Consider the following 25,703-nt stretch of genomic DNA (forward strand, 5'->3'; position numbering starts at 1 on the left):
TTGGGGGACACAGAAGACCTTGGGTATAGCTCAGCTCCCTAGGAGGCATGACACTAAGTGAAAACTGTTAAGCCCCTCCTCCAGCAGCTATACCCTCAGCCTGGAGAGAGAGACTGCCAGTTGCGTGTCCAGGTAGTGAGAAAAGGCAATGTCCAACAAGTGGAACCAACAAGCCAACTACCCAACGGGGTAAACCAAGTCCGGAAACCGTGTAGAAAAAAAAAAAACAATGAATGAGTGGGTGCTGTGTCCCACAAGGAAGAGCGAGAAAGAGATTTTACTGGTAAGTTATACAAAAATCTTGTTTTCTCGCCCATTTTCCTTGGGGGACACAGAAGACCTTGGGACGTCCGAGAGCAGTTTAAGAGGGGGGGGGGGGGGACCACAGCTTCAAGGCGAAGCACCCGAAGGCATCAAGGAACCACCGCCTGCAAAACCAGGCGGCCCAAGGCAGCATCCACTGAAGGCCGAATATGAACCCTGTAGAACTTGTTAAGGTGTGCAAGGAAGACCGGTGGCCACCTTGCACAATTGCGCGGCCGAAGCCCAATGTCTCCGGCCCAGGAGGCACCGACCGATCTGGTGGAATGAACGGTGACACCGAAGGCAGAACCCTGCCCTTGGTGCGGTAACCTCAGCAATAGCCATTCTGATGAAACAGGGGAAAGCTACCCTGGAGGCCGTCAAACCTTTGCGCAGACCTCCTGGAACCACAAGAGTCCGAGCGTCGACAAGAGCCGGTGATCTCAAAGTAAAACTGCAAGGCCCGAACAACGTCCAATCAGTGAAGTGTCCGTTCCCGGGGGTGGGAAGGGGAGGACGATGGCCTCGTTGAGATGAAAGGCAGATACCACCTTCAGAAGGAACTAAGGGATGGGATGGAGAACAGCCCTGTCCTGGGGAAGGACAGAAGGCTCGGAACAAGAAGGGCCGCCATTCAGACACCCGTCTGAGAGACACGATGGCTACAGAAACACAACCGTACAAGACAGAAGGAGTAGAGAGAACTTCTGTAACGGCTCCAAGGGAAAGCTTGGAGCGCCAAGAGCTCAGTATGTAGTTCCCAGGGCGGTACCGGGGGACGGTACAGAGGAACCAATGAGCCACTCCGTAGAAGAAGGTCTTGACAGGCCCAAGAGCGGCCAGGGAACGCTGGAAGAGGATGGACAGCGCCGACACTTGACCCTTCAAGGAACAGAGTCCCAGTCCCACGTCCAGGCCGGACTGGAGAAGGACAGAACCATGGGGAGAGAAAGGCAGAGTGGGGGAATGCCCAGCTTCCCACAGAAGCCCAGGTAAGAACTCTAAGTCCGATAATAGATCTTGGACGTAGCACGGCCGGGAGCGAACACTAGCGTGCCTGCTGGAATCGCCTGGGCAAGCGGAAAAAACCCAATGTGATCAGGCGCAGACCAGTAACACGGGCAGAAGAGTTCGGCAAAACTGGTCCCGTCGGCCCCCGAGCAACATTGTCCCGTATCCACCCGGAGTTGGGGAGCAGAAGGGCAGACGGAAGGAACCAAAAGGGTCCGCCCAGCATCCGACAGATGCCAGGACAAGACAGGCTAAAGTCCATGTTGATGTTGCCACCAGAGGAAGGGGTTCTACCGTCCCGGTGTGGGCGATCTAAGGATAATCTTGACTAAAGGGTAGTCCTCGCCTAGAATGGAAAATGCAATCTGCACCCAAGCGGGAGGACAGAACGTGGTAAACCCGGTAAATGGGCGCACAGCTAGTACAGCCAGTATAAACGAGGGAGACAGTACGAGGCCACAAGGAACACTGGAACCATCCAAGTGAACAACCATGCTCTCCCCAAAGGGGGGGGGGGGGGGGGCAGTGAAGGAACAGCCTCTGAAGCATGGCCGGGGCAGAAGTCACATCGGAGTGATATGCCCCAAGCGGGAGCCAAAACAGTGCCGGAGAGAAAAAGCCGTCAAGACAGAGGCCGGCAAAAACACCCTCCAACCGAAAGGAGGAGTGGGTAACAAGGTAGTCATGGTAGGACAGCTCAAAACTAGAAGCTCTGTGAGAAGCCCGGCCCACCGCCTCGCAGAAGGCGAATACCCTGAAGAACCCAAAGTGGAGGTCCCCCGGACCTGGATAATCGAGCACCCAAGAGAAGTTGGGTGACCTTCCCGAGGAGAGCGGCGCGAACCAGGTAGCAGAGCAGAACTAAAGCGCAGAGGGCGCCAATAGGAAGGACTCATACCACACTGCATCCGAAGAGGAGGAAATAGTAGTAGGCGAGGGAACCGTAGTCCCGCCAGAGCCAACGTAGAATTCGAGGGGCGCTGCAGACAGCACTGTCGTCCATGTGACCGTTTGCGCAGGGAAGCAATACAGCGGGAGGACGAATGGGTACGCATCTAGGAACCACGAACACTCCCCAGGTGGAGGGGCCAATGAACATGGTGGATACTGTGCCGCCATACATACATAATTCCTCTGGGTAGCCATCTTATATGCTTCTGGCCTATGTAAAAAACCAGTGAACTCTCATCTTCTTGAAGCCTGGGTTACCTATGATATAGATGGACACTTTTATTACCACTACTCTGTAAGGCCAGCAATAAAAGGTCATAAAGGCTATACCAGGCCCAGCTCATCCTGTCCTATGAGATAAGATAAGCTCGCTGTCAAGCCTGGCTGGAGCGTGACGTCATTAATTTCCAGGTCTGGTTTGAGGAGAGCTAATAGCCCTTAATTAGCTCTGGGCATAAAACCAGTCCACTTTCATATTTCATTTATTAATCAACTTATGCCCTTTTTGACACCAGATCCAGGCTCTACAGAGTATTGTGGTTAATTGGGTATCAAATATGACTAGAGGATGTGATTCCTTAGCTGACCTATGGGTGGTAGAAGAACTACAGGTCCCAGCATTACCGTGTGTGGTCTCATTCTGTAGGTAAATAAATAAGGATCGCAAATATGTATTCTGTATAACAATATGCCGATGTATCAAGGAGATACGGGCTTAAGTATAATCCTCATTGTAGGAACTGAACTTTGATGGGGTCATAAAACACTTGGGGGCAATCCCTAGGATTGACAGTCACTCTGCTGCCATTGGCTGACAGGAGTAAGTCTCCTGCCCATGGCAGAGTTCATAAAAATCCATGCACAAGGACAGAGGAGAGAGACCCATGGAACATCACCAGACACTTAATTGGACATTGACGGCATATCCCTGTATCAGAAGAACTTTGAGGGTCTCCCCTGATACATACTGAAAAGGGGTTTGCAAGGATTCAAAAAGGACATATGAACGACCATCTGAAACCCTCCAGAGAAACTAAGTATTCTTTCATCTTTTTCCCTTTCATTTGAACTGTCGTGATTATTTATATTGTTATTATTATTCTGTAGATTTATAGTCATTTTCATTAGACTTGTATGCACTGCTTTTTACCGCTTATTAAAGATTATAAAATCTAAATAGCCAAGTCTTCCATATTCTAAGCTGCTGAACAACGTACCTTGCCTTTGAAGAGACGTTACCAGGTAGTTAGTTAAATTGCATTTAGGAATTGTAGCTGGGGGTGATTGACTGCGGTTGGTCAGTAAGTGATATCCGGTTCATCCACTGATCTGTGTGATAGTGAATGACCCGGATAGTCGGCTCGTGGACCGGGAACCCACGTGGTGGCAGTTACCGAAGTATAGTGGGGGGGTGTTAGCCGAGTGGTAATACCCCGGTCACGTGAGGTCTCTGGGTGTGCGCAGACTCCGTCACAGACCACTACGTCAGAGCTGTGGGATCTGGAGCGATCGGATCCATAGTTCGTGACATTTTCTGGTGGCAGCTTACGGGATTTCTGTATGCTTAGAATATTAGTGCATGAAGTTATGTCCATAACTCTGTACTAAAGGATTGAAAAATTCTGGAAGACGAAGCACAGTGCATTAGTTTTGATAGAATAATAATTCACGACAGTACCCTCCCCTCTCTCTTGTTTTCTGTCCTATCTTTTATTTGGCAATAATGTCCGAATCCGTGAATTATGACGCCCTGAGCGTGGCTGATATCACAGCTCTGTGTGAGCACAAAGGCATCCAAGTATATGGGAAAAATAAGACTGTCCTTATCCAGGAGTTATGTGCATGGAGGAGTCAAGAGTCATCCCTGCAGGATTCAGAGAATGGAGGAGACTCTGGGGCCCCTGAGCCAGGTGACCCCTTCCAGAATGAAGATGATGAACTGGGAGGAGGACAGCCTGCTGGGGCTTGCAGTCCTCTAGCTGGACATAACTCTGTCTCTATGCCATCCCAAAATGGTCAGGACCAACTAATGCTTAGTAACCCGGACTTATATTTTCGGCTGCTGGAGGCACGTCGGGCAGAGCGCCAGGCTGAGCGCGAGGCTGCAGAGCGCAAGGCTGAGCGCGAGGCTGCAGAACGGGAAGCTGTCCGCAGGCATGAACTGGACATGGCCCGAGTACAGCTTCAGGGGTCCGACTGGCATGCCACATCCACAGGTCCATCCCTGATGGTCAAGCCAAAACTGCCTGTGATGGACTCTGAGAACTGTGACATTGATCTTTTCCTGCATGCTTTTGAAACCTCATGCCAGCAGTACCAGGTACCAGAGCCACAGTGGGCGGGACATCTAATGTCCGCACTGAAGGGCAAAGCTATGGAGGCCCTGGTCGGACTACCATTAGCAGAGCGTACCAGTTACGCGGTCATCAAAAAGGCTATTCTGGTCAAGTACCAGCTGACTCCAGAGACTTACCGTTTACGGTTCCGGTCCCTGCGGAGAGGGCCCGGAGATACTTTTATGGACCATCTGGGCAAGTTGCAGACCACCTTCCAACAGTGGTCTGATCCCCTCACAGAGGACACCAAGCAGTCCCTGGCGGATCTGATGGTCCGAGAACAGTTTGTCTCCAATTGCCCCACAGATGTGCAAAAATATGTATGTGAGCACAAGCCGAAGAGTGCGCGAGAGGCGGCCGAGCTAGCCGATGAATATGTCGCCATGCCCAGCACTCGGGCATTCAAAGACACTCTGTCCCGTCTGGGAGGAACCTCTTCATCTGCTTCTTCCTCCCGGCCAGCTTTGTCGGTTCCTGTCCAGCGACCCTTTCACAGGCCTGCACAAAGACCGGAAGGAGTCAAGCCAGCACCGACAGACGTGCGCAAGTGCTATGCGTGCGGTAAGCCAGGACACCTCAGCCACTCGTGCCCGGAGAAGAAGACAGCACCCCCTGGCAAGCTTGCCCGCAACCCATCATCTGTGCTGTTAGTGAATGGAGCTGCAAGACACACCGCAGACAACCTACAGTCGGTTACTGTGGGCAACCGATGCACCACAGGCTTCCGCGATACAGGAGCCGAAGTCACACTAGTTCGGCCTGAACTAGTGGATGACACAGACCTTATTCCCGGCAAAAGCCTCACCATCACGGGAGTTGGGGGGGTGAGCCCTAATGTTCCCCTAGCTCGTGTTTTCCTTGATTGGGGGGCTGGGAGTGGAGTAAGGGAGGTGGGAGTCTCTGCGGAGATCCCCACAAATGTTTTATTAGGCACTGACCTAGGACGATTGGTCTCGTGCTACGTGCCCCATGGAAGCACACAGGACTCACCCGTCCCTATGGTGGTCCCTGGACATCCCGAGGTACTGTGCAAGGATGTTTGCGTAACATCAGATAATCTTGGGGATGGACCGCGGGAGGTGGGAGGTGGGGTGTGTGGGAGCAGTTCTCCTATGACAGGTGTATGTACACAGGTAGCAAACCTGTGTTTAACTGATTCAAGTTGTGCAAATGTTAAATGTGATGACATTATTGTGCCTGTGTTGCCCGTCACTCGCAGGGCTGCAAAAGCCGCAGCGGAACGCGCCATTGGGGAAGAGCAAGTGGAAGTGTCCCCTTCCACCGGTTCGGACCCCGTGGACTTAACCGCGTCAGAGCCTCAGCCACTGTCCCTGTTCGCCACAGGACAGCTGGCTGGGACTTGTAGTGCCGCCTTTGAGCAGGCCCTGCGAGATGACCCTACCTTGGAGCAGCTAAGAGGGTTAGCTGCCAGCCCTCCCACTGAGGGAGACAAATACCAAGTGTGTTGGGACAATGGGAAACTGTATAAGGAGGACATCTCCCACAGTGACAGTAGGGTGGGGCCACTCAAGAGGCAGCTCATTGTACCTGTGCAGTTCAGGGAACAATTACTGCAAGTGGCTCATGAGATCCCCTTAGCTGGTCACCTGGGAATAACCAAAACAAAGTCCCGGGTGATGCAGAATTTTTTCTGGCCTGGCCTCGGGGCAGATGTCGCTAAGTACTGCAGGTCCTGCGACACCTGTCAGCGAGTTGGCAAAGCAGGAGACCGTCACCGAGCTCCATTGAATCCCTTACCAATAATTGATGAACCCTTCAGGAGGGTGGCCGTGGACATCATTGGTCCCCTGGCCATCCCCAGCAGTTCGGGTAAACGGTTCATATTAACCCTGGTGGATTACGCGACGCGCTACCCGGAAGCAGTGGCGTTATCCTCCATTAGGGCGGACAAGGTTGCAGACGCCCTGCTGGGGATCTTCACGAGAGTGGGGTTCCCAGCTGAGCTTCTCAGCGACCAAGGACCTCAGTTCATGTCTGAACTAATGCAGGGGCTCTGTAGGAAAATACAGGTGAACCATATCGTGGCCAGCCCTTACCACCCACAAACAAACGGCCTCTGTGAGCGCTTCAACGGGACGTTGAAGCAGATGCTGAAGACGTTTGTGGAGGCGCAAGGGAAGGACTGGGAACGATATCTACCTCACCTGCTATTTGCCTACAGAGAGGTTCCCCAGGAGTCAACCGGGTTTTCGCCCTTCGAACTCCTGTATGGTCGACGAGTAAGAGGTCCCCTAGACCTAATCAGAGAGTCTTGGGAAGGCAAGGTTGCCGGAACTGAAGTCTCTGTAGTAGACTATGTCCTCAGGTTCCGAGACAAAATGGAGTCGCTGGTAGGTCTGGTACAGGAGAATATGGTGCAGGCCCAAAGCAAACAGAAGCAATGGTATAACCGCACTGCCCGAGAGAGAATCTACCAGGAGGGGCAGAAGGTCTATGTCCTGCTGCCAATGCGGCAAAACAAACTGCAAGCTGCATGGGAAGGGCCGTACCCCATTGTCAAATGTCTGAGTAAGGTAAATTATGTGGTGGGCCTTGGAGAGGGAGGTAGGAGACAGAAGACGTTTCACGTCAACATGCTCAAGGAGCATCACGAGAGAACGCCACATGTTATGCCGGTTTGCAGCCTGCCCGAAAGGGAGGAGGCCGACCCCCTACTAGATCTGCTAGCTGACACTCGAGAGTTGGAGGTGGACTTAACCCTCAACCCTCAACTCTCGTCCCAGCAGAGATCTCAGCTCTTAGAAGTGTTGACGGCTCACCGTGACACTTTTACAGGGAAACCCGGGAGAACACACCTTGCAGTCCATCATGTGGACACAGGTACACATGCTCCCACAAAGCAGTCCGCCTACCGTGTCTCACTGGAGGTCCAGGCAGACCTCAGGAGGGAGATCGAGGAGATGAAGCAGCTCGGGGTCATTCAGAAATCCCACGGCGCTTGGGCCTCACCGGTGGTTCTGGTCCCGAAGAAAGATCAGACAACCAGGTTCTGTGTGGATTATCGGAAACTGAATGCCATCACAACCTCGGATGCTTACCCCATGCCCAGGATTGATGAACTGTTAGATAAGTTGGCAGGAGCCAGCTACCTGACAATCATGGACCTGAGCAGGGGGTATTGGCAGATTCCCCTGACCTCGGAGGCTCAGGAGAAGTCGGCCTTCATCACCCCTTTCGGCTTATACGAATTTACTGTAATGCCGTTTGGGATGAAGAATGCGCCAGCCACCTTTCAAAGGCTTGTGAATGACTTGCTGGAAGGACTAGAAGAATGTGCTGTCGCCTATTTAGACAACATTGCCGTGTATAGCCCCACGTGGAAGGAGCATCTGGTGCACCTGTCGCAAGTACTGGACAAACTTGCTGCGGCTGGACTAACTGTTAAGCCTAGCAAGTGCCAGCTGGGCATGAATGAGGTCACTTACTTAGGCCACAGAGTAGGAGGAGGCACACTGAGGCCTAAAATAGAGAAGGTGAAAGCCATTACGAGATGGCCAACACCTCTCACCAAGAAGCAGGTCATGTCTTTCTTGGGAACGGCCGGGTACTATAGGAAGTTCATCCCGAACTATAGCGCCCTGGCCAAGCCTCTGACAGACTTGACCAAGAAGAAGCTGCCCAGGACGGTGTCATGGACGCCGGAATGCGAGCAAGGCTTCCAGGCCCTGAAGGATGCACTAGCCAGTGCTCCTGTGCTTCAGGCCCCAGATTTCACTCGGAAGTTTGTGGTCCACACGGATGCTTCCGCCTTTGGTCTGGGTGCAGTCCTGAGTCAGGTGAACCAGGCCGGGGAGGAGCATCCTGTACTATACCTGAGCCGTAAGTTACTGGCCAGGGAGACCAGCTACTCCACAATAGAGAAGGAGTGTTTAGCTATTGTGTGGTCCCTGCAAAAGCTACAACACTACCTGTATGGACGCAATTTCACAGTGGTCACTGATCACAATCCCCTCAGCTGGTTGGCACGTCTCGCAGGAGACAATGCGAAACTGCTGAGATGGAGCCTGATTTTGCAGCAGTACAACTTCACCGTGCAGCACAGAAAAGGTAGTTTACATGGAAATGCCGACGGGCTGTCGCGGCAGGGAGAATCGGCCGGAGACGGCTGGGTTGCTGTGGAATAGGCTTGTGGCCATTTCCCCAGGCAACCTTTTAAAAGAGGGAGGTGTGCCGGCATACATACATAATTCCTCTGGGTAGCCATCTTATATGCTTCTGGCCTATGTAAAAAACCAGTGAACTCTCATCTTCTTGAAGCCTGGGTTACCTATGATATAGATGGACACTTTTATTACCACTACTCTGTAAGGCCAGCAATAAAAGGTCATAAAGGCTATACCAGGCCCAGCTCATCCTGTCCTATGAGATAAGATAAGCTCGCTGTCAAGCCTGGCTGGAGCGTGACGTCATTAATTTCCAGGTCTGGTTTGAGGAGAGCTAATAGCCCTTAATTAGCTCTGGGCATAAAACCAGTCCACTTTCATATTTCATTTATGAATCAACTTATGCCCTTTCTGACACCAGATCCAGGCTCTACAGAGTATTGTGGTTAATTGGGTATCAAATATGACTAGAGGATGTGATTCCTTAGCTGACCTATGGGTGGTAGAAGAACTACAGGTCCCAGCATTACCGTGTGTGGTCTCATTCTGTAGGTAAATAAATAAGGATCGCAAATATGTATTCTGTATAACAATATGCCGATGTATCAAGGAGATACGGGCTTAAGTATAATCCTCATTGTAGGAACTGAACTTTGATGGGGTCATAAAACACTTGGGGGCAATCCCTAGGATTGACAGTCACTCTGCTGCCATTGGCTGACAGGAGTAAGTCTCCTGCCCATGGCAGAGTTCATAAAAATCCATGCACAAGGACAGAGGAGAGAGACCCATGGAACATCACCAGACACTTAATTGGACATTGACGGCATATCCCTGTATCAGAAGAACTTTGAGGGTCTCCCCTGATACATACTGAAAAGGGGTTTGCAAGGATTCAAAAAGGACATATGAACGACCATCTGAAACCCTCCAGAGAAACTAAGTATTCTTTCATCTTTTTCCCTTTCATTTGAACTGTCGTGATTATTTATATTGTTATTATTATTCTGTAGATTTATAGTCATTTTCATTAGACTTGTATGCACTGCTTTTCACCGCTTATTAAAGATTATAAAATCTAAATAGCCAAGTCTTCCATATTCTAAGCTGCTGAACAACGTACCTTGCCTTTGAAGAGACGTTACCAGGTAGTTAGTTAAATTGCATTTAGGAATTGTAGCTGGGGGTGATTGACTGCGGTTGGTCAGTAAGTGATATCCGGTTCATCCACTGATCTGTGTGATAGTGAATGACCCGGATAGTCGGCTCGTGGACCGGGAACCCACGTGGTGGCAGTTACCGAAGTATAGTGGGGGGGTGTTAGCCGAGTGGTAATACCCCGGTCACGTGAGGTCTCTGGGTGTGCGCAGACTCCGTCACAGACCACTACGTCAAATCTGTGGGATCTGGAGCGATCGGATCCATAGTTCGTGACAGATACCGTCACAACGGAACCGCAATATACGATCCACACCAGAGAATGAGTACCGCCTAGCTCGGTGCAGTAAAGAGCAAGTAGAGCCCGTCCGGGTCAGGTGGAAGCAGAATGATCTCTTCAGAGAAGAGTGCAAGGCTTGCGGCAAGCATCGTATCCCAAGAGAAACAAGTATGTCGCAGGAGGAAGGGAGGCATATGTACGAGCAGCCCCGTAAGCAGTGAGAAGGCCAACCCACCTACGGGAGGAGAAGGCATACACGGCCCAAACAATGCAAAGAGCGCACAAGAACGTCCGCTCACTGCAAAATAGTCACTCAGCGAAGGGGGCCAGCCACAGTATCTACGGAAGTGCAAAGTGCAGCCTGGAAGGGAGTTATGCACAAGACTAGTAAGGCATGCGATGGACCGCCCCAAAAGAGGGTGATGCCCAAGGCCAGTACCAACTTCAGAGGAGTAGGACATACCATATTCCGCCCAGAAGGGGGCCATGCACATGGCCGCACAGTATCCAGTAGGAATGCAGGAGGTCCGCCTAGTGAAAGGGGGACATGCACAGGGTTATCCTAGCATTAAGTGATTGTGCAGTAATCCACCCAACACCGGGACACGTGCAAGTCCAGCACAGCATATACAAGGACAGCCGTGAGTCTCGTGAGCATGCAAAATTCTGCCCATGGAATGAGGGGTGGTCATGCACAAGGACAGCACCGTATCCAATGGGCGTGCAAGCATTCCACCCATGGAAGAGGGCCATGCTCATGGCCAGCAACGTATCAGGTGAGAGTGCAGTATTCCGCCCAGAAAGGGGGGTCATGCACATGGCCAGCATCGCAGCCAGTGAGAGTGAAAGCACCGTGCCATGGATGGGGGTCATGCACATGGCCAGCAACGTACCCGCGAGAGAACAACCACAGTCAGTGAGAGTGTATGTATGCCGCCTGAGGAAAGGAGGCATGCCCATGGCCGGCAGCGAATCTAGTGAGAGTACAGCACACCGCCCATGGAAGGGGGGTCATGCACATGGCTGGCAGCGGATCCAGTGAGAGTGCAAGCACCCCGCCATGGAAGGGGGTCATGCACATGGCCAGCAACTTACCGGTGAGAGAACAACTCCAGTCAGTGAGAGTGTATGTATGCCGCCTGAGGGAAGGAGGCATGCCCATGGCCGGCAGCGAATCCAGTGAGAGTGCAGCATACCGCCTATGGAAGGGGGTCGTGCACATGGCCGGCAGCGAATCCACTGAGAGTGCAGCATTTCGCCTATGGAAGGAGGTCATGCATATGGCTGGCAGCGAATTCAGAGAGAGTGTAGCATTCCGCCTATGGAAGGGGGTCATGCACATGGCCGGCAGCGAATCCAGCAAGAGTGCAGCGTTCCGCCTACGGAGGGGGGTGGTGGGGGGGACGACGACATAGGGCTGGAGAAGCCACTCTCTCACATCAGCCATCTTCACCCTCGGTCCGTTCCAGCAGGGTCGCCCCTTCAGCTACTGACACCGTAGTGGCAGGACGCTGGAAGAGGCACCTTGCCTTCTGTGGGGGAGGCAGCAGTGCGGGTGACCGGCACTGGCACAGCTTAACCCCGGGAGAAACAGAGAGGTCTATTGAGTCTCTGTTGTCCTGATGGTCTGGAAGAAAAAGAAAAAAGTTCAAATCAAAATTTAAACAACAAGGAGAAAACAGCCCTGCAGAGCAGGGAGTGTCTTGCCTCCTTGGACACTAAGCAAAAACTGGCAGTCTCTCTCTCCAGGCTGAGGGTATAGCTGCTGGAGGAGGGGCTTAACAGTTTTCACTTAGTGTCACGCCTCCTAGGGAGCTGAGCTATACCCAAGGTCTTCTGTGTCCCCAAAGTAAAATGGGGGAGAAATTGGTATGCTGTGAATGCAGCTGAAAGTGAAAGTATAAGCAGATTTTACCTGCGATTATTCCTGACTCGATTTCTAACAGTGATTTCTCCTCTGTTGCTTGGACTAATGCTGTCATTAGCTGGAATGTCAGCTTTCAAACACGACATGTTTCTAACTGCTACCATTCAGGAGATAGCAGCATCTAAAGCAGCCCTCCCACCTCCATTTTCAACCCGAGCCCAGCTCTGGCAGAGCCGTTAGGGTCCATTCACACGTTCGTATGTGTTTTGAGGATCCGCAAATTGCGGATCTTCAAAACACAGACACTGGCAATGTACGTTCCGCATTTTGCGGACCGTACATCACCAGCAGACACTCTCATAGAAAATGCCTTTGCGGACAAGAATAGGACATGTTCTATTTTTTTGCGGATCCGGAAGTGCGGATGCGGACAGCCTACACCAGCCCCACTGAAAATGAATGGGTCCGCACCTGTTCTGCAAAATTGCGGAACGGATGCGGACCCATTTTGCGGAGGTGTGAATGGACCCTTAGCTACTTTTCCCACTGCCCGAGCTGGACTCGGGCAAAACAGTTAGGTGGTTAAAGGGAATCTGCCACCCTGATTTTGGACTATTACCTGTAGTAATACATGAGTAGTACTGCAGATATGGAGTCCAGATCACAATTTTTTTTTTTTTCGTACTGCCCCTGTTCCCCCACTGTCAGCACTTAGAGCTGAATTGAAATACATTGTCAGGACTGCCGTGCATGCGTACATGAGTCCTCTCCATCATGCACTGCAATCTGGACTGTGTATTTCAGTGCAGCTTTGAGTGCTGACAGTAGGAAAATAAAAAAATTGTGATCTGGACTCCTTATCTGCAGTACTGCACATGCATTACTGTAGATAATAGTCCAAAATTGGACTATTAAGAAATTAATGAACACAAACCTTTAGGGCTAAAAAATTTTTTAAAAATGCTGCGATATTGCAAACCATATAAAGCACATATTCACAACTACATTCCTGACATAATTACTTATTCACTGAATTCACTGTTTGCTAAGTGGCGATCCACTCATGTAGAGGTCTCATGTGCCATCATTTGCATTTAAGTAACTCCTGGGTTGATGGTTGCAAAATGAATCTAATCAGTAGCTGGCAGACACTACTCTTACTACATGTAGATACTACTTTAAGTCAACAAGGACATTATTACCTACCCATGCTCTTATATTCCACAAAGACATTATTACCTACCCATGCTTTTATATTCCACAAGGACATGTTTACCTACCCATGATCTTGTATTCCACAGAACAATTTATTTTCCATATCACCATAGCATAAACTACAGAGTAATGCTGACAACATGGAGCCCTGAGGTATTCCACAACACTGCATATAATATCTGAAAAGAGAAACAATTCATTTAAATGACATTGGTTGCTTAAAGGGGTGCTCCGGGAATTAAGAAAATGAAAATACATAAATATTACTTTATTAAAAATATATTCCCAAATACCTTACATTAGTTATAATGGCTCGTTTTTTCTATGGAGCAATGATTAGGAGAAACAAAATGGCCGCCATCCTATTAGTACACGCAAAACCTGTCCTAACCACACAGGAGGACAACTTACTTCACAACACTGATGTAAAGAGCTGCCTCATCATCCTCTCTGCTTGTCAGAGATTATGATCCTGAATACAGTTTAATATGATATTTAGCTGAATCTTTGTGGGAATGGAGTTCATTAGGAGACAGGTACAGAGAGGAAGGACAGGACAGACTGTGGTAATGGAGACTGCATACAAGTGCTCCAGTACAACCTGCCACCTATACTTGCACTGTTGGAGGCTTAGTGCAGGTGCAGTGTGTCTGAATGGAGGAAGCCGACTGATGTGTCTGGTCACCTGACCTCCTTCAGCGGCCATCTTATGGACAGGATCTCTATGCAGACAGCACAGAAGATTTGCCTAACAAGGGAGCATACCTTATGAAATATAGCAAACCGCACAGAATATCAACAAAGGCTATATTAGTAAGTGCCATACAGTCATCTTACATATACATTGGTCACAAGTAGTCAGAAAGTGGCCAACCCCTTTAATGCTATTTATTTACCTGAGAATAATGCAACTTCTATTCTATATTCATTACTGAACACAAATAAAGCAGAAAACCTAATATGCATATTTCTGTTCAAAGGAATTCAACATTTAGAATCCTTAATCATATAACAATATGTTTTGTTCCATCAAAATAAGACCCGTCATGTATCGAGAAACATAATTAGAGCAGATTTGAGGTCATCCATGAAGGAGGATCGGACTAAGGTAAGAGCAAATTACTCTTACCTGGTAATTGGATTTTCCATAAACCTCCACAATGGCAGTTACATGAGAGGAGTCCCCGCCTCCCAAGGACAGAAAACAAAGTAGAAGCCCACATTTAAATCATCATTGCCTTTACCTGCTTCAGTTAATTACAAAGAACACAGAGTAAAAGACAATATGCTTGTATTAGACAAAAAAATAACCAAAAACGAAATCATTAGGGAAGGAATACCAGTGCCATTGTGGAGGCTAGTGGATAATCCAACTACCAGGTAAGAGTAATTTGCTCTTTTCCCCGGCGCCTCCACAATGGCAATTACATTACGCCCAAAGGACAGATCCTGGTTGGAGATTACATCTTGTTTATAATGGTTAAAAAAGTCATTGGGTTGGCCCAGGTGGCTGCTTTGCAGCTGAGGCTGCTTCAGCCCAAGATGCGGAAATGACACGAGTGGAGTGAGCTTTAAGTCCTGACAGAGGAATAAGGTCCCTATGTTTGTAGCAAAAGAAAAAAGTGTGGCTTTAATCCAACCAGCAACAGTAGTTTTACTGGCTTTTTGGTCTTTTTCTTTCCTTGGAACTGGAGGAGGAGAAAATCTGACTTCCTAAAGGATTTGGTGACCTCCATATAGGTAAGGGTACATCTACGGACATCAATATTATGATGTTTTACATCTTGGGCTGAAGAGGGATTTGGGCAAAAGGAGGGTAAGGAAATTTCTTCCCCACAATGAATCAGGACTTGTTTTTCTAGCAACAGGCCCACCTCCAATTCAAAAGCAAACTAATGCTAAGGAGGGGAAAAAAGAATGTTTGACATGAATCGATTAGGAGGAGGGGAGACAAACTCAATAAAATAACAATTTTTAAGTGTAATCTGCCTCCTACCTGAATTCTGGCGTCATTGTGAGGGTCGTGCACTGTTTTCAGGATTAAAAAGAAACCCTTTCTCTCTGCCTTTAGACTGTTGCCATCTTGAACAATTTTCCTTCTTTTTGAGGTCCTGTCTTGGTCTTCTTTGATTAGGAAAATTTCTCCTGGAGTTGTAAAGCCTTGTCACTTGGGGAAATCTCTTCTTTTTATCTGAGGCTTTGTCAAGGATGTCATCAAGAGTGAAGCCAAACAGATGGTAACCTTCACAGGGAATGGAGCAAAGACATTTTCTTGATCGAGGATCTCCTGACCAGGAACGGAGCCAAACAGCATTGCAGGTAGCATTTAAGAGAGCCACAGATCTAGTGGATAACCTAACCTAAAGTCAGCAAAGGCATCAGATATAAAATTTGATGCTTGTTTGAGGGTAGGAATGGAAGTCAAAATTACCTCGCTAGGAGTACCTGAGGCCAGGTGATTTTCTAATTCCCCAAGCCAAACTGACACATATCTTGTTGTACAGGTGTCGGCAATGCTGGGCTTCAGCCCGACTGTGTTGATTTCCCAGGAGCGTTTTAGGAGACTTTCAAATTTTTTATCCATGCTATCTTTGAGGAGGCCCATGTCTTCAAAGGGTAATAAGGATTTTTCGGAGATACAGGCTACAGGGGAATCAATTTTCCGTGTTTTATCCCAGAACGCAGAATCCTAATCCGTAAAAGGGTATGAATGATCCAGAGATGGCTGTTCTTTTCTCTGAGTCCTTCCATTATTTAGATATTAGGGTTTTAATATTGTTATGGATTAGGAAAACTCTTCTTTTTTATTTCACCTAGCCCCTGAAACATGTGATCCTGGATAGAATAAGGCTCCTTGATGTCTTCAATTTGCATCGTTGCTCTAACTGTTTTTAATAAAGAGTCTGTTTCTTCAGGTAGACAAATGGGTCGACCTGAACCATATTCAGAGGAATCTGAGTCTGGTTCAGATAACACTTCCCAGTCTACATCTCCTGTGATTTCAGGTATAGCAGTACTAGAAGTAGACGGATGTGCCGACACTGTAGGCAATCTTAAATCTATTGCAGAGTTAACTTCTTCTTTAATCAGGGACCTCATTGAATCCAGGAGGGACGGTGTCTCCTCTGATACAACTTTTTCAGTACATTTGGTACATGGTGGTTTCCTATAGTGAGGAAGTAGGGCTTTTTTTGCAGATACCAGACTATAGCTGCTGACTTAGTGGCCAATTATTTCCCCTAGAACAGATTTAATATAGGGTAAGGTACTATGCAGGATTCATAGCTATGGACCCACTAGGTGATTCAAATTGCACACAACACCTTGAAATTAGATATATGGAGGAGGCTTACCGAACTAAGGGCTGAACCAGGATCCCCAGATCTGCGAGGATTATCAGTGGCATCACCAGATGCAGACATGATGCAGGAACGCTGCGAACTGCACGCTAGTGGCGCCATGAATCAGCTCCTGTGCCCCTTATATCCAGTTCCCGGCCTTCATGTGACGAAACCAGAAGCAGTGAGGCTGGGATGCTCTTGCCTAAGGAGAATCCCGTCTGAAGTCTCGCGATGAGACGAATCCCGCGTGGTCTCCGCATGGAAAAGCCCGGGGCTGCCTACATCGTAGGGCTTGCGCCAAGGAACCAGGGAGGGAGGCAAATGCAACCCTGCTCCGTGCAACAGCCCTCCCGATCAGGGTTAATATCCAGACTGTTGCGGACCTGATGTTGAGAAGAGGAGGACTTCCACATCTCCCCTGAGGACAGGAAACAACAAATTGAAGCAGGTAAAGGGGAGGAGGCTTTTAAATGTGGGCTTCCGCGTTGTTTACTGTCCTCAGGAGGTGGGGACTCCTCTCATGTAACTACCATTGTGGAGGTGCCGGGGAAAATACTATTTCTGAGGACAATTTAATACACTTTTAAAAAATATTAAGTGCATGATAGCGTTGAGGTTCTTTGTTATTATGCTTTGCATATGTTTCTTTACCAGTTGTGGATTGCCCACAGACTAAAAACCTTCAGGCGATCTGCATTTAACTCTGCAAGGATGTTTCTAAATGTCCTTGCAGAGTTTGCAACTGCACGAACATTGGTCAACTTAGGGAGCGGAGAGCCGGTTGTTCATGTCTGCCAAGCTCCTCATAGAGAAAGTAGAGAGGTATTATTACTGTCCCTTCATTCAATAAAAAAGGATTATTATTAATATTGAGCCATATTTAACATTTTGAAAAGTTTTTTCTTACATAGTGTATTTCAATAAATATATTTAATGTTCTAAGTAGCTTGATTATTTACATGATGCTGATGAAAAATCTAATGTCACCATTTTACTATAGTAAATTTGCCTTCAAATGTAGCAGAAAAATCCACCAGAAAATACGCCACATAAAGACTTCCCCTAAGTGTCAACCCCTGCCTGTGTTCCACTACAGAAAAATATTATGTAGCATAATCATGTGTAGCAGAATGTCGCCATTCATTTAAACTGGGGATGTAATCCGTACAGAAATACAAAAATAATATTTACAAAGTAATCTGGATCCTAATCAGTGAGTAAAAATCCACACCACTGTACAAACCCGCACCTGCGTATTTTCTGGAGGAATTTTCTGCCACGTGTGAAGGCATCTTAAGAGGGAGGTAGAGATCTACTTTCCAACACCAAAAGGGTGTAACAAAATCTACCTGCCTCATATGACAATACTTATCACTGCTAGATATGTTGGTGACCTAAAGACGATGCCTCAGCTCAGTTTTACCATATTGCCATGTATACAAGGAATATTTCCCAAAAAATAGAAAAACAAAAAGCACACTTACTGATCATTAAGTCTCAGAATATGGTTAAAGATGGTTTTCTGGGAGAAGGCTAGCAGTTTGCTTGAGTTCTGATTCAAAGAAAGGTTCTACAAATATGGAAGAAGGTAAATTAGTCACTAAGCAGGGGGTAGCAGAGGGTTTTCTGTGATCAAAAACAGGCAACAAGTAAGGCCACATACTGCTGCAAAATGTGCAGTGATTCTTTAGCAAAATCCACTGGTGTCACATGAGGGTTTTGCTGAGGATTTCACCCATATATTTTGAAGGGGTGAAATCCTTGGTGAATTTTGGTGACATTTCCAAAACATTATGAGCATGCTGGGGATTTCAAAATGCACTGCATTCAAGATTCAAGATTTTTACAAATTTCCAACTATTCTGAACCTACCCAACAAGTTTTTCAATTAAAGGAGTCCAGAAAATAGACAATAAATAATACCTGTTCCACGAGGATGGAATTCTGAATCAAATCAACCTCCTGAACATGTTTTAAAAAACATTTCATATTGGGAATAAAATCAACAAAATTCGAAACCTAACAAAAATGAAATCAAAATAAATTATATATCACTTCAGTACAACTGAAATAAGTGACAAAATACAGTGAAATGTCCAGCATCCCACAAATCCTGATAATCTGGCACTTTAGCGCAGAACTACAAGATCTTGATTCCCAAAGACTAAAACAGAAGAATAAAAGGAGACTCAATGACAAGAATTCAATGGTTACGAATTAAAAGGATAGTAAAAAGGCAGACATTGAGGGTCATTTGCCATGGCCCTATGCATGATTTTGCTTGTTTGAGACTTTTTAAACACACCTGCCACTAAATTTAAGTGCAACTGGCATTTTAATGAACCCCCGCCACATTTCAAAAAGTGGAAGTGGCAGGGGCGTGGTGTCAGTGGCGCCAATGACACATTTACCATCACGTACTCAAGTTTACTGATGTAAATGATGACCGAAATGTACGAGCTGAAGTAGAGTTTAATCTAGGATCAAGAACTTGAGGAAGATGTGCTTAATTTATGCACCTCAGCATAAATGTTATGCATCCTCCAGCGCCATAGGGGAATATCAGGACAGGCGTAGAAATGCCGGTCTTTATAAATGACCCCCGTTATCTCAAATATTTATTTTAATGTTACATTAAAGGGGTTCTCTGGGAATTAAGAAAAATAAAAAATACTTAAATATTACTTTATTATAAATATATTCCCAAATACCTTTCATTAGTTATAATGGCTCATTTTGTCTGGGGAGCATTCATCAGGGGAAATAAAAATATTAGCACACACAAAACCTGTCCTAATCACACAGCAGGACAAGTTACTTCACAACACGGAGATAAAGAGCTGCCTCATCCTCCTCTCTGCTCTTCTTGTCAGGGATTATAATCCTGAATATAATTTAATATGATCTTCAACTGAATCTCTGTAGGAAAGAAGTTCATGAGGAGACAAGAAGTACAGAGAGGATGGACAGGACAGACTGTGGTAATGTGGGTCTGTGGTAATGAAGACTGCATACAAGTGCTGCTGCTCATTAGCGACATCCCCACCCTCCTTTCAGTACTTCATGAGGAGGATGAGGCAGCTCTTTACCTCAGTGTTGTGAAGTGATTTGTCCTGCTGTGTGATAAGGACAGGTTTTGTGTGTACTAATAGGACGCCGGCCATTTTATTTCCCCTGACGATTGCTTCCTAGACAAAATGAGCCATTATAACTAATGAAAGGTACTTGGGAATACAGTTATAAAACAATAAAACATTTTCAGTAATTTTATTTTCTTAATTCCAAGAGAATCCCTTTAATGAAAACAAGTAGGAAATGATTGCTATGGTGGAATATGGTTCTCCTCTAGATTTCTCTTTTTCACTTTTGCAGCTGTGATGGTGAGTGTATGTTAAAACATATAGTGGATATGAGCAAAAAACATTACATTATCTTAACCCTTTAAAAGTTATGTACAACTTTGGGGCATTTTTTTATTATGCATTGTACTCATTTTTAGCTAAAAATCATTTTTTTAAATGGTCTTTATTAAAATATGGAGTCCTTTTTTCTGTACAGAGCTGAGATGCTCTAGTAGCAGCCTGTGGGTTTTTTGTCTTTTCCATCATTTGGGGAGCTGACGGGAACCTTATCTCTGCTCTGTGACAATATAAACATTCATTATAGCTTAGTTCTTATCTTACTGATAAGAAAGTGGCTTAGAGAAGTGTTTAAAAGATAACTGTCACACTTAGACCCTAATTTCAATTTTCATATATGTAGCTACTAATAACATGATATTCCAGAATCAGTTACTATTAGACTGACTTACCCCATATTTAATAAGATTCAGCCCTTAGCAACCAGTCTGCATAAAACTGCAATTTCACTATTCAGTTAAGATGGCCGCCACTGCCCTCGCCAGTAACAATAGCCCCCCAAAAGTGTCAGTAACCAGAGCTCTCCCCCCTAAAGGGTTAATCTCCTGCAGCACAAAGGGGTCATCTTACCACATGTTGCTTTCATTTATACACTGAACAGATGGAAGATCTCCCTTCCCTGGTGTGCACTGCTTCGACTCTGCATTGTCCCAGTCTGCTGATTGAGGAAGCGTCTGCCAGGCGCAGGGACAGGGAGAAGTGCACACAGCCCAGGCACTGTTATCAGCTGCTAGGGAGGATCTGGCTTTAATCATTTACTTACAGTCCCTGTCTGTCTGTAATCTGACCTTGCACGCTGCGTACTTCTGCGTCCTCCGTCCTTCAATAGAGAGACGGACCATGCCTAGCAACCTTATTTTAAGCATAGGTAAAATTAGGCAGTACAGGGAACAAAAATGTGAAATTAAGGGATAATTGAATACACAGTGAAAAGTTGAAATAGGGCCACCAAGGAGATATTAATCACCACAATCCAATACTCCAAAAAAAAAAAGTTATACTTTAAGTGAAAGTACCAGTCACACAGTTAAAAAAGACAGAGTGGCTCAATATTTTTAACAAAGGCCAACTTAAAATATGATTTTTAGCCAAAGATGAGTAAAATGCTTCAGAATGTGTACATAGCCTTTAAAGGGAACCTGTCATTGGGATTTTGTGTATAGAGCTGAGGACATGGGTTGCTACATGGCCGCTAGCACATCCGCATTACCCAGTCCCCATAGCTCTGTGTGCCTTTATTGTGTAAAAAAAACAATTTGATACATATGCAAATTAACCTGAGATGAGTCCTGTCCCTGAGATGAGTCAGGGACAGGACTCATCTCAGGTTAATTTGCATATGTATCAAATCTTTTTTTTACACAATAAATGCACACAGAGCTATAGTGACTGGATATTGTGGATGTGCTAGCGGCCATGTAGCAACCCATGTCCTCAGCTCTATACACAAAATCCCGGTGACAGGTTCCCTTTAAGTATCGGACCCATTTTTGGCTGTGCATTTTCATTTTTTCCTCCTCACTTTCCAATAGCCATAACTTTTAAATTTTCTGTTCATATATGAGGGCTTCTTTTTAGCGGGACAAGATGCATTTTTTTATTGCACCATTTAATATACCGTAAGAATGAAAGAAAACCGCTGCTGCTCACTTCTTGTTTGAAAAAGGCACCTGTGAGTGCCGAAACGCCATGCGTCATATGAGTGACCAATAAATCCATCACCAGCAAAGATTTTTTTGGGAGTGCCAGTTTTCTTTCATTCTTCTGATTTTGGGATTACCTCCACACAAACCGAGCACCCCTCAACCAGTACGCAGTGCCGCCTGACTTCATTACACATTTAATGAAATAAAGAAAATTAATTATTTGTGGGGTTAAAATGAAAAAAAAATGTATAAATAGAAACTATTCCTCCAAGGTTTTTGGGGTTTTGACATCACAGTGTTTACAAAGCTTGTATACTTTTGTATAAAAATAAAAACCTTTGGAAAAATCTACACTTTCTTTGCATCACCATTTTCTGACAGCTATAACTTTTTTATATTTCTTTCCACACATCTGTATGAGGGCTTGCATGAGGACAAACTATAGTTTTTATTGGTACCATTTTTGTGGTACGTACAACTTTATGATCACTGTTATTCAATTTTTTTTAGGGGGAAAGGTGACTAAAAATGGCGACTCATGTGTTTTTCATTTTGTTTCGATTACAGCATTCACTGCACAGGATTTTTTTTTAAATATTTCAATATTTCAGAAATTTTCAGACACACTGATATGTTTATTTTTTATTGTTAATATATTTTTATATGTAAAATTGGGAACGGGGCCAATTTAAATCTTTTATATTTTACATTTAAAAAAACGTTTTTTCTTCTCTTTTTATTTAATAACTATTAGCCCACTTAGAGGGCTACAACATGGGATCTTTTGATCCCTTGTCCTATTCACCCTACTAGAGATCTATTAGGGTGAATAGTATTTTTAAACTGTCCCTGCTGAGTTGTGCTTCGTGCAAAGAGCAGTAGAGACGTTAACATGGAAGCCTGAAAGGCTTCAGCAGCGTTCAGGCTGCCATGGTAACCAATTGGAGTCTTGGGGTTTCACTGTTGGGGCTCCGATCGCAAAGCAGAGGGAGACGCAGCCCTCTCCCTTACCTCACAGGTGCCATTATAAGTGTTGATCGCCGCACCTGAGGGGTTAAATGATGGGGTTCAGTGGGATTGTCGTTTCCTGTCATTGTAGCCGGGTTCCGGCTGTGGGATAGAGCCGGCACCCGCTGTCTATAGACGGGCTCACCGCAGCAGTCCGCTCCATACGTTCCCTCTGTGGCATATGGGTAAGTCATGGTGGTTGAAGGGGTTAAAGCATCACCAAGATCAACCATATTAAACCAGGAATACTGGTTGTTCGGACTCATCATGCTGATTAAAACAATATCTTTCTTTTGTCTGGATGCTAAACAGCTGCAGAGATATCTGCATTTTATTCATATGTAAATGAGAACTTTGAGCACCAGGAAGCGGGCTGAATCCTCTGAGCACCGCTTTGTAACACCCCCCGTGCTCTGCACACTCTCCCCTCCACTTGATTTACAGGGCTAGACATGCTGAGGGCTAACTGTGTCCTAGCATGTACATATCATATACTCTATGTATTATAGCTTCAACACCTTGAGATCTGCTCAGAAAGCCAATATACATACTACAGGCCTCATGCACACGGCCGTTGTTGTGGTCCGCATCCGAGCCGCATTTTTTGCGGCTCGGGTGCGGACCCATTTACTTCAATGGGTCCACAAAAGATGCGGACTGCACTCCGTGTGCTGTCCGCATCCGTTGCTCCGTTCCTTGGCCCCGCAAAAAAATATAAATAGCATGTCTTATACACAATAGCATGTTTTTTGCGGATCCGCGGTTTGCAGACAGCAAAAAATGAACGGTCATGTGCATGAGGCCTTAGGCTACTTTCATACCTGCGTTGTTAAAGGGAACCTGTCACCGGGATTTTGTGTATAGAGCTGAGGACATGGGTTGCTAGATGGCCACGAGCACATCTGCAATACCCAGTCCCCATAGCTCTGTGTGCTTTTATTGTGGGGAAAAAACGATTTGATACATATGCAAATTAACCTGAGATGAGTCCTGTCCCTGACTCATCTCACGTACAGGACTCATCTCAGGTTAATTTGCATATGTATCAAATCGGTTTTTTAAAGCAATAAAAGCACACAGAGCTATGGGGACTGGGTATTGCAGATGTGCTAGTGGCCATCTAGCAGCCCATGTCCTCAGCTCTATACACAAAATCCCGGTGACAGGTTCCCTTTAATTCTGGTATTGAGACCTGGCAGTGGAACTCAATACAGGAATTAAATGGATCTCTTTTGATTTTGAACATCAGGATGCATTGGTTCCGTTAGGATACGGTGGTGTGAAATCAAAACGAAAAAATAAAATAAAAATGGATCACTAAATACAAACCGGATTCCAAAAAAGTTGGGACACTAAACAAATTGTGAATAAAAACTGAATGTAATGATGTGGAGATGGCAAATATCAATATTTTATTTGTAATAGAACGTAGATGACAGATCAAACGTTTAATCCGAGTAAATGTTGATTCAAATTTTCACGGTGTCAACAAATCCCCAAAAAGTTGGGACAAGTAGCAATAAGAGGCTGGAAAAAGTAAATTTTAGCATAACGAAGAGCTGGAAGACCAATTAACACTAATTAGGTCAATTGGCAACATGATTGGGTATAAAAAGAGCTTCTCAGAGTGGCAGTGTCTCTCAGAAGCCAAGATGGGTAGAGGATCACCAATTCCCACAATGTTGCGCAGAAAGATAGTGGAGCAATATCAGAAAGGTGTTACCCAGCGAAAAATTGCAAAGACTTTGCATCTATCATCATCAACTGTGCATAACATCATCCGAAGATTCAGAGAATCTGGAACAATCTCTGTGCGTAAGGGTCAAGGCCGTAAAACCATACTGGATGCCTGTGATCTCCGGGCCCTTAAACGACACTGCAACACAAACAGGAATGCTACTGTAAAGGAAATCACAGAATGGGCTCAGGAATACTTCCATAAACCATTGTCAGTGAACACAATCCACCGTGCCATCCGCCGTTGCCAGCGGAAACTCTGCAGTGCAAAGAAGAAGCCATTTCTAAGCAAGATCCACAAGCTCAGGCGTTTTCACTGGGCCAGGGATCATTTAAAATGGAGTGTGGCAAAATGGAAGACTGTTCTGTGGTCAGACGAGTCACGATTCTAAGTTCTTTTTGGAAATCTGGGACGCCATGTCATCCGGACCAAAGAGGACAAGGACAACCCAAGTTGTTATCAACGCTCAGTTCAGAAGCCTGCATCTCTGATGGTATGGGGTTGCATGAGTGCGTGTGGCATGGGCAGCTTGCATGTCTGGAAAGGCACCATCAATGCAGAAAAATATATTTAAGTTCTAGAACAACATATGCTCCCATCCAGACGTCATCTCTTTCAGGGAAGACCCTGCATTTTTCAACAAGATAATGCCAGACCACATTCTGCATCAATCACAACATCATGGCTGCGTAGGAGAAGGATCCGGGTACTGAAATGGCCAGTCTGCAGTCCAGATTTTTCACCTATAGAGAACATTTGGCGCATCATAAAGAGGAAGGTGCAACAAAGAAGGCCCAAGACGATTGAACAGTTAGAGGCCTGTATTAGACAAGAATGGGAGAGCATTCCTATTTCTAAACTTAAGAAACTGGTCTCCTCGGTCCCCAGACGTCTGTTGAGTGTTGTAAGAAGAAGGGGAGATGCCACACAGTGGTGAAAATGGCCTTGTCCCAACTTTTTGGGGATTTGTTGACACCATGAAATTCTGATTCAACATATTTTTCCCTTAAAATGGTACATTTTCTCAGTTTAAACTTTTGTTCCGTGATTTATGTTCTATTCTGAATAAAATATTAGAAGTTGGCACCTCCACATCATTGCATTCAGTTTTTATTCACGATTTGTATAGTGTCCCAACTTTTTTGGAATCCGGTTTGTACATTGAAAGTCAAGGAGTGACAGATCAGTTTTTTTTTATGCTCCTAAAAACAGATCCGTCACTATTGACTTTCATTGTTTTCAGTGACTGATCCGTTTTTATGACCGGACACAAAACCGCAGCTTGCAGCAGTTTTGTGTCCAGTCA

General features: G+C 46.0%; 1 protein-coding gene across 2 annotated transcripts in view; it reads right to left on the bottom strand.

The window, feature by feature from the left end:
- The window catches only part of TERT (telomerase reverse transcriptase), a 106,477-nt gene that overhangs the window by 19,260 nt on the left and 61,514 nt on the right, over positions 1-25,703 (bottom strand). Inside the window, exons 7-9 of one of the 2 annotated variants that reach the window (XM_044295111.1) lie at positions 18,510-18,605; positions 18,071-18,156; positions 13,311-13,424 (exon numbers count right to left, since the gene is read on the bottom strand). In XM_044295111.1, coding sequence (XP_044151046.1) covers positions 13,311-13,424; positions 18,071-18,156; positions 18,510-18,605 — 296 coding nt within the window. The remainder of the gene's footprint in view (positions 1-13,310; positions 13,425-18,070; positions 18,157-18,509; positions 18,606-25,703) is intronic. The other variant, XM_044295112.1, reaches the window with a different exon arrangement.

This window comes from Bufo gargarizans, chromosome 5 (assembly GCF_014858855.1).
Source record: "Bufo gargarizans isolate SCDJY-AF-19 chromosome 5, ASM1485885v1, whole genome shotgun sequence".
NCBI lineage: Eukaryota > Metazoa > Chordata > Amphibia > Anura > Bufonidae > Bufo > Bufo gargarizans.